This window comes from Psammomys obesus, unplaced genomic scaffold (genome assembly GCF_907164565.1).
Source record: "Psammomys obesus unplaced genomic scaffold, mPsaObe1.curated_primary_1811, whole genome shotgun sequence".
NCBI lineage: Eukaryota > Metazoa > Chordata > Mammalia > Rodentia > Muridae > Psammomys > Psammomys obesus.
The window spans coordinates 5,072,284-5,083,849 of record NW_026585643.1 but is presented as its reverse complement, the minus strand read 5'-3'; the positions used below and the strand labels follow the sequence as shown (position 1 = coordinate 5,083,849).

Here is an 11,566-nt window from a genome sequence, read left to right as displayed (position 1 = left end):
ATGAATGAATGAATGAATGAATGAATGAATGAATGAATGAATGAATGTAACAGAGCTTGGCTCTTTAACCATTAGTTCGGTAAGTGCTTACAGACCCTTTGTTCGATGCCAGCCACTGGCCTAGCTAGTTGCTCTGGAAGCGACCCTCACAGACCTTAGGACTTGTGAACACAGGCAAGAGAATGATGAGATGGTGTTATAGAAACCTGTAAGATCCAAAGTAGCTGAAACAAACTGTGGCAGTTTTAAAGTAAGAATGGCAATGTTGGTGAGTGCTGAGTTTACCCTTACAAAACATATGCTGTCTCTCAGAAATGGAACAACTTCCAAAGAATAGGCTATAAACCCCTACAGGCTGGGAATGAGATCTCTGTTCAAGCAGAGCAAGAGATACCAGACATGATGGGGTTGGTGAAGAGTGGGGCTGACTGCGGTAATGATAATTATAGAAATGAGTTTTTAAGAGGTATCAAATGTCTCCTAAGTGTCTATGCTTGGGGGTGGGGTGTTAAAGAGTGTGGAATAGAAGTACCAAGAAGATAGTTGACATTTCAAAATAATTTTCTTTCTAATTGATTCATCTTTTCATTTTAGCTTAATGAAAGTTTTTTAAAAGGTTTGAGTTTTTCATTTAATTATTTCTATAAAAGCTATTACTTCCATAATACAAATGAGGAAAATTGTGATGGGAACAAATTAAAACAATTCAATCATGGTCACAGAGCTATTCCTAGGTAAGTCAAATCACTGTCATCACTTTAACGCTACACTGCTTCAGTTCTAGAAAAGCTCAGGAAGGCCATACACCATGAAAGAAGGTAACAAACTTCATAATAAGCAGAACTGAGTGAGAGAGGTACTTCGGGCGTCTAGAGAAAAGCAAGGGATGTCTAATTTTAAAGAGTCACATAATGAACCAGTAGGAAAGAAAAGTCTTCAGAAATGTCAGCCATATTCATGGTTTCTGACTTCTATTTCAAAACTCTTTATTAATTGCCCACAGCCTTATCATAACTCTCATAGACAAATTTTTCAATCATTGATTAGACACTTTAAAATTCTGTTTTTATTGCTGAACAATGTAAGCATTTGATAGCACAGAAGAACTCAGACACCAGTCACATTCACAAACATATTAAATATTAAATCTTGCAAAAGTGACAATGAAAACAGTCATCCCAGGAGAGGACAGGAGCTCCACAAGGAGAACAACAGAACCAAAATATCTGGGCCCTGGGGTCTTTTCTGAGACCATTCATGGATATTACTTAGAACCTCTTCTCAGATGTAGCCCATGGCAGCTCAGTATCCAAGTGGGTTCCCTAGTAATGAGAAGAGGGACTGCCTCTGACATGAACTCAGTGGCTGGCTCTTTGAATACCCCTGGCAAGGAGCAGCCTTGCCAGGACACAGAGGAAGACAATGCAGACAATCTTAATGAGACCTGATAGGCTAGGGTCAGATGGAAGGGAGGAAGACCTCCCCCATCAGTCGACTTGGAGAGGATAATGGGAGATGAGGGAGGGAGGGTGGGATTGGGAAGGAATGAGGGAGGGGGCTACAACTGGGATACAAACTGAATAAACTGTAATTAATACAAAATATTAATAAATAAAAAATGAAACAGTCATCAATATAATAGAGTGCTATACAACTTACTAAAATCATAATTAAAACAGTTTAAAACAGTGCAAGGCACTAGGAGCATTATGACTTCAATGCATTCATGGCTTATAAGAATCCCACATGGTCGGCTAGGAGTGTGCTCAGGGTCTGGAGCACTTATCTTGATGCTCAAGGCTCTTGTTCAATTGCCAGGACCTCAAAACAAAACCTATTATATGTACTAGGGATTTCCCACTGTACTAAAATGGAAGCTGACATAGAAACTAAAGTAATTTATTCAAAGTTACACAAAGTAGCAAAAGCTTGAACTGGAATGTGAACCCAGGCAAGCTGGTTATAAACCACTGGCTGTTCTTAAAACCCTAGGCCAAGTTGCTGTTCCCATGCACACAAATAACACCACAGCATATGTATTTTATATTTAGTAAAAAAAAAAAAAATCCAAAATAAAAAACCTAAACAAAGAAAAAAAAAAAAAAAAAAAAAGAAAAAGGACAAAATAGAAATGTCAACAGTCTCTAGGTGGTAGAAAGGATTTTTCTTCATTTTACAATAATGAAAATATACTCATAGTAATATGTTGGGTAACTCACAGAAATACTTTAAGCAGCTACATGTCAAACTGAATCTTGGAGCTTCTATCAGTTTGTGTAGTTAGTTTTTGTCAGCCTGAAACAGCTGGAGACACCTGGGAAGAGGGAACCTCAATTAAGGAGTTGTGCCTATCACATTGGCCTGTGTGCATGCCTTTAGGGTATTTTCTTGATTGATATAAGAGGGCCCAGTCTAGTATGGACAGTGCCATGACTAGGCATGTAGTCCTGGTTTATATGAGAAAGGAGGCTTTCAAGTAAGAAAATTTGAAAAATTGTTTAAGTATATTAACTAGTACAAAGAGAACCCTCCTGAAAGCATATGTGGTCTGATTTTTAATGCTGCAGGTCTACTGGATTATCTTCAGTTTCAATTAAAAAAAAAAGATGAAAACAGAGCACCATGTGCTTCCTTTCCTTCTGTTCCTCCCCAACTCTATCACTGTTTTGCTTCTCTGCAGCAGCCACGATACCCAAACTAATGAAATTAATATCCACATACGCTTTCCTGACAGTAGATGACAAACAGGTGATAATGATAGTCTAGTATTTGTTGTCTAGTATTTAAAACACATTTTCCATACAGAACAATGTTAAAAATTACAAACTACTGTGGTAGTTCTCAAACTACCACACAGTGCTAGAGTAACTTTGAGGGTTCCTCAGTCTGGTGCCTTGGGCCCAGGGCTTACAGCTAAGAAATAAAGCGTGTCACTGTGGCTTGACAGTTATGATAGTGGGAAACATGGTGTGAAGTACAGCTGGGAAGACAGTAACACAGTGAACTGTGACAGGGAGGGCTCAGGAGAGAGAAGTAGTAAACTTTCCTAGGTCAAGCCTCTTTTCAAGTTGGCTGGCTTTCAGAAAAGAAGGATTTATTTTGATGCCCCTTGTAATTATTTCTATGTCTAGTTAGATTTTAATTTAAAAGCCTTAAACTGATACAGGTATGACAGATTCCCAAACAGGTTTTCAAAAAAAAATATTTAAAACAAAACCAACGTATTTCACTTAAACAAACAAAACTTACATGGTGTCTGTCAGATGAATGCCAAAAATCTCGGGTGAGGAGGCAGAAGAGAACCCTTTGTTTAAAAAGTCTAGAAGTTCAATCAACCCTTGTTTCTAATGAAGTGCTACAACTCTAAAACTTACATGGAAGCATTTTAATCAGAATGCCTTATCTCAGTTTTCTCTATCAGAATGAGGAAGTTTCATAATGGAAAGTTATACATTACACTTCACTAATTAAAAGAACTTGTGTATCAAAAAGAACTCAGTTTATAAGTGTATAAATAGAATTACAATGAGATCGAAAGTGGATAATAAAGCTAAATGGTTTTTCAAATTTCGTATTTAATTACTAACAAACCTGACTGTTACAATGCACATGTTAAGCTGTTAAATGTCTCTAAAGAAAACTATTAATATCTGATAATCACGGAATACACCAGGAGTAACTTTTCATCATGAAAACATGAGCTATTATTCTGTGGGTTATAAGCATAACAAAACAAGCTGTGAAGCTATTTCTCAAGTCTGACCTGCTGGATTTTACTATGATGACTACTATGAAATAAAGCTTAAGACTACAGCTTTTCCAAGGGTAAACACTGCCTACAGAAACAAGTTATACCTGAGATTTTTGCCCTTGGGCTTCTACTCCGGGGAAGAGCTCCATCCAGAGACTGAGCAGGGTGAAAAGGTTGACTTTAGAAAGCCTTGGCATTTGACCTACAAAAGAGAAGGCAAGCACTTCAGAATTTCAGTAGCAGTATCATGGGAACTAAGCTCAAAGCTACTAGTGAGATACAAATGGCTTTGCGAGTAGGAGAATCCGAATCTGTAGCTTCATTAGCAAGAGGTTGTAGCTACAACCTCACTTTCAGTGACCTTGGGTGGCTCTTTCCAAAGTTGGTTCCTTTTTTCTCCAGCTTACCCCACAGGTAAAATAATACAACTGACACAGAAGCTCGGGGGGGGGGGGGGGGGGAAGAGGGGCAAGTCCTCAACTTTGACTGGTCCTGGAGCAAGGTCCCCAACCCTACCCCCGCTGGAACAGGGCATTGTTAATGGGGCAATAGTTAGTACAAGCCTGATCTTCAATCATAAGTTGAAACTTGAGGGAAGCATCACTTGCGGGTTATTTGAAAAAATAAAAGCAAAAGCGCAATTTCAGGCTCTTTAGCTCCGTGATACCGAGTCTGGGTCCTGCCATCGGGAATACAGGGCAGGACGCGACCTGTGGAGCCTGGGCAGCACAGCCTGGGAAACGCGACTGTCAAGGAGAACAGGGAGCCGAAGGCCTGGCAAGAGGCGCTGGGAAAGACAGGGCATTCGGCGGGAGACAGAGGGCAGGCAGGGCGCCAGGAAGAAGGGAGACACAGTGCCTGTAGGGTGTCGAGAGGGAGGGAGACACCGGGCAGCCGGGGCGCCAGGCTAGGGGCAGGGCGGGAGAGAAGACGAGCGGGAGCAAGGCCCCGCACTCACCCGTCATGCTGCCCGTCTGCGTGCCCACTGACCGCCCGGCCCCGGAGCCCTCCAGATTCTGCATCTGATCCGCTTCTTTCATCCCCAGCCCAGAGGCCTCGGCCCAGGACAGCTCGCCCAGTTAGGCATCATAGGATCCCCGCTGCTCCCCTCTAGCCGCCTCTGCGGCCTGTCAACAACCGTTCGCTCCGCGCAGCAAGATGACGTCCAAGAATGACCCCTCGCTTCCGGCGCCTGGTGTACGTCAGAGCCCGGCGCACTGAGGTGGAGGCGCTTGAGTCATCAGCCTCATGCAGCCGTGTTTGTTTGTCTGTGTCCAGTGGTTGTTTTGCAGAAAGTAGGGGCTTGAAGTTTTCTTGGTCGGGAACCGCAAGTGCACAGCCTGGGGTGGGGACTAGGATGGAGGACTTGGGCAGAGAGGGGCGAACGTGGAAGCGAGCGGGCGAGGGAGGAAGAAGGGCAAGCGGAACCCGGCCATCCGAGGTGGGCGGATCTCAGGGGATTTGGTTCTGCTTCTTACCAAGCCCTTATGAGAACTGGGAGGGTCAAATAGAGTAGCCAGCGGACCCCGGAAAATCTGAGTTATCGGCTCTTATGAGTGTGTAACGAGTGTGTGTGCGCGCGCGAGCATGCATACCGTACAGCGGCTGTCTTCCTCTGGCCCTCCATCTGTTGGTTAGTTTGAGACGGTCTCTCACTGGACCTGGAGCTCACTAATTGCCTAGACTGGCCAGCAATCTCTAGAGACCCATCCTCTTGTCTCAGATTTCCCATGTTGTGATTATAGGCTTGTGTAGCTTCACCTAGGCCTGCTTTTTGTGTGCATTTCAGGTTCCACAGGAACTCCTCAAGCTTATACCTAAAGCACATACACAATGAACCATCTCCCCAGCCCCCAGTGTATTTTTTAAAGTGTCCCAGGCATGACTTAAAATGAAGCCTCCAGGGGTCTGAGGGATGGCCCAGCATTTAAGGGCACTTTCTACTCTTCCAGAGGACCTGAGTTTGGTTCCCAGCACCTACATTTGGTGTTTCACCACAACCCATAGCTAACTCCAGCTTCAAGGGATCTGATAACTTCTGGCCTCTGGGGGCACTGCACACTTGTGGCATACAATCATACACAGCACACACATGCACATTAAAAACAGAAATTAGATGTTCCCTCCCCAGTGACTCAGAGGCCTGTTTCCATCACCAACTCATTTGATACCTCAACATGAAATACAAATAGCAAAACACAGAAACTTCTTTCTGGTCAGGAAGGCAAAAGCTGAACGTTAAGGGAGTACAATTATTAGTAAAGGACTCAAATGGGACTCTTTGGTATTGATGGTGTAGCCATAGTTAAATGATTTTTACTACTTTGTGCTATTTAATGATATATTTATTTGAACACAGGAACATTTGGAATATATCTAGTTACTTGCTAGAGTTAACAAAAAATAATAAAAAATATGCTTCTCTATATATTTGCATATGTCTCAGCAAATGCAAGAGTTTCTTCAGAGACACATGCTACTAATGAACTACTGTGGCACCCATAGAACTCACAGGTCTACTAAACCCTCTGCTTATTATCTCCTTTTTATTAGACAAATGAGGCAACACCAAGCCTCAGAGACGGTTTATTTTATTTTATTTTTCCTACAATAAGGAGGCAACATCCTTGGATGTTTTGGATTGGGATTTTGGATTCGGATTGATTTTTGTATGACAACTTTTGTTCTGAGAGTGAAAAATAGCAGATGAGGACAAAACCATGAACAAGGTTTATGGAATATAGTACTTAGGAACAGCATGTGTTTGATGATTATAGTTTATAAATTCTTAAGGTTATAATGGTCTGTTCAGGTTAACAAAAACTTAAGATGTATGTCTGATCAATGACTTAAAGATGTGTGTCTAATCACTTATGTCTATGCCAACTTTGTTAAGCTTTATCTGTTTGGAGAAACTGAGTCATAAAAAAACTCTTGCTTTTTTTTGTAAAATAAAGCTGGTCTCTTGTAGACTGTATTTGTGGTTTAAAATTTATTTTAAAGGATCTTTACTTCAAAATATAATTTTTGAGGCTCAAACTTAACTAAGGTATAAAATTATAAAATCCTTACAGTAAGTTACTAACTGTAAATTATTAAAGATAATTAAGGTAAACAAGTGTAATGGTATGTCATGCTAAGTACAAACATAATTCATTTACAGAGACAAGATTGGAGAAAGAGACTATTTATATAGCTTGTTATATAGCCTTCTGAATATATTGTCAAAATTAAGCCTGGAGCAAGTAACTCAAAACAAGTTTAAAGTAAACTTAAATTTTATTTAATGTAAAATAATAGTCAAAATCAGGTATATCTTAAAAAACTAGTTATAAAAAGTTACTGCTTGAATAAAATGGGTTAAATTTGCAATGCACTTGCATAGCAAGACATCCCCAGGCTCAAGTAGTTCCATTGGATGGGACACAGTTTCACTAGAGTAAGTTGCATGGTAGCCTTCTTACAAAACAAGGGTGGGAGAAGCCTGCTGCTTCTCATTCCAGTTGTAGGTTTTTGTGTATGTGTAGGCCTCACTAGATCCAGCTGTGTAGGACAAAATAAAATAAAACCTCATCCTCTTCTATAGGGAAGAAGAATTACTCCTCATGTCTCACATGACAGGGGGATGGGCTTTCTTTCCCAATAGAGGATCTCAGAATTTGCACCATATCAATATCTCAAACAACAGAGAGTCATTACTTTGCCCTGAAAATCTCCTGAACTGTCAGATGAAGATGCTGTGAACAGGGAACCCTTGTACCTAAGCTACCACTGACTGGTGGGGACTTCCATACAGGCCATGACCTTTATCCTGGCTTTCAATTCTTCCTTTAAACAAAGCTAATTCCACGGTCCTTATTCTCACCCCTCATATTCCCTGATTCAAGGAGGCCACCAAATATTCTGTTATCGAACTCACATCTTTGGAAAGGTATTCAGAATACCCAAGAAGTATCTTTGAAAGTTGGTTTTATATGTGTAGAGTCAACAAATGATTAATTGATATGCCAAGTATTGGAAGGAGCCTGCTATTTCTGGTTGCAGTCCTCCCAGTCCAGATAGCCTGGACTTGGAAGGCTATCGCACCAGTTATAGTGCAAGACTCCTCCCTAGCAGGGCCTCCTGCTCTCTGCCTGACTTCATCTAGAGTCTCTAGACAGATGCCCCTAATCACATTTGATATATGGCCTTTGACACAGCTCCCCGATAGCTCTCCCCTCCCTGTGCCTATAGGATAATTAGGTATTGTGTTCCCATTCAGTAGAAATGTGCTGTATAATGCAAATCAGGCACCTAGTTTCAACGAATTATGTACATCTATCCTTGGAGCCCTCCACTCACTCCCAAATCGGTATATAGCCTTTGTGCTCTGGAATTAAAGTTGAACTAGCTCCCTGAAGTGGTTCCCAGAGTATGTGATCTCTGTACAGGGCTTGAGAGCCTTTCCAGCCTTGCACCTCATCCTGGGCCCCTCCTGACTTTGTGGGCTGGTGGGAAACAGTCCCACAGGTAGGAGAACTACACCAAGCCTTCAGAGAATATGACTTAGGAAACTTAGAAAAATCCCCAATCAGTTTAACATCCTTCAAGACCAGCTTGATTCCTAGGCTACTGTAGTGTGCCAAATTTGAAAAGGGCAAGATCTGACTGCTGCTAAGGATGGCATTTGTGCCCTCCTCCGAGAATGAGGAAAACTTATGTACCAACAAATCCTGACAGGTTTGAGGTGAGTCCCTGGAGAATGGGCCAGACAAAAATTCAACCCTAAGCCTTCTTCTGTGTGGGGGCTTCTGGTTCCCTCCCACTGGCTCCTCCCCTTCATTTCTCCTTACTATCCTCCTGCTCATTTCTTTTACGTACGTTTTACTTACTGACATTCACTCTATGGCCAAATAAAAATGTTTCAGGTGAGTTCTCCCAATAGTTCCCCCTATCACAGCTCCATTTGTTTGCAAAAAAGACTTCAGGGGCTGTGGAGAAACGGGCTGCAAGTTTCATCCCTTTCTTCCCGCAGATACAATTCTTTACCTTAGTCCTCTATTTTCTCCTGTTCCCTTCTTCTGATGTTCTGTAACTCCCCTTGCTTCTGCTGGCTCATCAGCACTCCTGGCAAAGGAACTAGTTTCTATCACCTTGAATCAACTCTATGCCCACCTCCTCTCACAGGCCCACTTTGTCTCTCCCAGCTCCAATCCTCTCCTGCCTCTGCCCACCTCACCCCACCCTATCCCACCCCAACCCACCCCGAGAGCAATTTCTCAGTTTTACTCTGTAACCAAATCTGGTTATGGGCTTTTCTAACAATTACTTTTCAAAAATCTTCAGAAATGCAGGACAACAATCGCATGATCCATTATCATAGCTTAAACTCCTAAGTGTCCAGAGGACAATCTTCTTCACAGGACACACAGCCCCCCTTTTAACAGACACAACTACCCTTTTCAACGAAGACCCTCCTCAGCAGGAAACAGCTATGACTCCCTGAGTTTTTCTTAGAGTCTGGAATGCTAGGTTCCTGCAAAAAGAAAAAAGATGGCTCAGTGGTTTAGAGAGGACAGTCTGCTCTCCCAGAGAAACTAAATTCGGTTCCCACCATCCATATGTCAGTTCGGAACTGTCCATAACTCCAGTACCAAAGGATCTAACACCTTTTTCTGGCCTTCACAGGCACTACACACATGTGCACAGACATGCATGCAGGCAAAACACCTGTACACACAAAAGACAAAGGGAAAAAATTTAAAGGTCAGTGAGTATGACAAAAGTGAAATTTCTAAATGTATACACATACAATATAAAACGTGCTAATAGGTAAATTAAATGAACCAACAAAAAGTCTAACTGAAAAGAGAAACTGAAAAATCCACAATTATGGTAAAGACTTAAAACCACCACTCAACAAATAGAAACACCAAAAAGAAAATAAACAAAATTTAATAACATGAAAAATAACAAGACCAAATTAACATGCATATACCATTCCACCCTGCAACATGAGAACGCGCATTATCTTTAGTCTCCTACGGATGTTATACCTAGAGAATGGAAGACATTTATGAAAACTTACAGATTTGAAATCAATGTCCATCAGCATATGAAGGGATAAAGCAAATGTGATTTACTTGCAAAATGGAATGCTATTTGTCCTTTAAAAATGGACAGTATTCTGTACTTTGCTGCAGCATGGATAACATTATGGTATGTAAATGAGGTCTATGTGGAAGTCTTCTTGAGAAAGTTTAATATATTAATAAGTTCAAACTTAAATGCTAAGCTCCCTTACTCTTTGATGAGGACACCATCGGAACTCAGTCAGTCATGTAAACTGTCATTTTCTCCATATGGTACCAAGGATGCTCAGTCTTTTAGACCCTCTACAAGTGCTGTGTCCATGCCAGCACTGGTTTCTTTTGAGGAACTTCTCCATCTTTGTCTCTACTGTCACTGTTTCTTTGTGCACGCATTGAGCACTTGTTTCTCTGGGTAGCAGTTAAAGGCACGCCAAACAAGTGTTGCTTGCTTGGTTCTATACCTTTATTACTGTAAATTAGAGGTTTTCAGTGAAGCTCTGGCTGTACTTCACATGTTGAAATATGTGATGTTTGATCATCTTTGTGGACGGTGAAACACCAAGGGACACATTCCTGCAATCTTATTTTGAAAAGTGATTACAACAGGCAGTGGCAGATATTAAAGTCACTCAGGTCACAATTCTTTTGGTTCCCAAGGTGACATTTCTAAGGCTTCCCATGCTTTTGCTTATTTGTTTTTGTGAGGGGTGTTCCTCTAAAAATGGCTGAAGAATGGGGATGGCAAAACATCCACTCCTTACCAAAGGCAAGTCCTCAGGGATGTCAAGAGGTGCACCAAGGTAGAGAGCCCTATGAGGGATTCTGGAATCAAGGTGCCTGTCATGAGTGGGATCTCTAACACCTTTTCCTGGTGAAGGGGGGGGGGAATGAAATAATTTGGTGGGTTTTGTAGCATAAATAAGCAGGCAGTAAAGTCCTTACTTCCTTTATGAGCCAATTGGATGCATAAATTGGCTTTTGCATATCCATATATTGCCTTAGTCAAAGGTAGACTTAACTGACAATGAAGCATCACTGGACATAACAAAGTAGAACCTGGGCTGTGAGCATAGCTGGAAACGAATTAGGGATACTGTTTTTCACTTGTAGGGCAAGGAAGGGATTGGATGAATAACTGCTGGAAGTTCTTTTGTGATATTGGCAATTTTGTTAGACTAAGTCAGTATTCTTCAGGAATTCATTTAAGCTATAGAATGAATAACAGCTTAAAAGTTTAAATTACAAAAAGTCAGTAACGAAGCTAAGCAAGTAGGAAGACCCTGGATAAGATGCTCAATCCTCACTCAGAAAGGTAAACGGGATGGACATTGAAAGAGGGAGAAAACACAGAACAGGACAGGAGCCTACCACAGAGGGCCTCTAAAAGACTCTACCCATCAGGGTATCAAAGCAGATGCTGAGACTCATAGCCAAACTTTGGGCAGAGTGCAGGGAATCATATGAAAGAAGGGGAGTTTGATGTGGAAAGGATAGGAGCTCCACAAGGACCAAACATATCTGGGCACAGGGTCTTTTCTGAGATGGACACTCAACCAAAGACCATGAGAGGATAAAACCTAGAACCTCTGCTGCTAGGATGTGACCCGTGATAGCTCAGTAATCAATTGGTTTCCCATAGGAAGGGGAACAAGGACTATTTCTAACAGTAACTCAATGACTGGCTCTTTGACCTCCCCACCTCCCAAGGGAGGAGCAGTACTGTTAGGCCACAGAGGAGGACTTT

General features: G+C 41.7%; 1 protein-coding gene across 4 annotated transcripts in view; it reads right to left on the bottom strand.

Moving 5' to 3' along the window:
- Positions 1–4,915, bottom strand: part of Cdadc1 (cytidine and dCMP deaminase domain containing 1) — a 38,191-nt gene extending 33,276 nt beyond the window's left edge. For all 4 annotated transcript variants that reach the window (XM_055617172.1, XM_055617165.1, XM_055617169.1 and 1 more), the window contains exons 1-2: positions 4,710–4,915; positions 3,856–3,953 (exon numbers count right to left, since the gene is read on the bottom strand). In XM_055617172.1, coding sequence (XP_055473147.1) covers positions 3,856–3,953; positions 4,710–4,791 — 180 coding nt within the window. In that variant the 5' untranslated portion in view covers positions 4,792–4,915. The remainder of the gene's footprint in view (positions 1–3,855; positions 3,954–4,709) is intronic.
- Between the last annotated feature and the right edge of the window lie 6,651 nt (positions 4,916–11,566).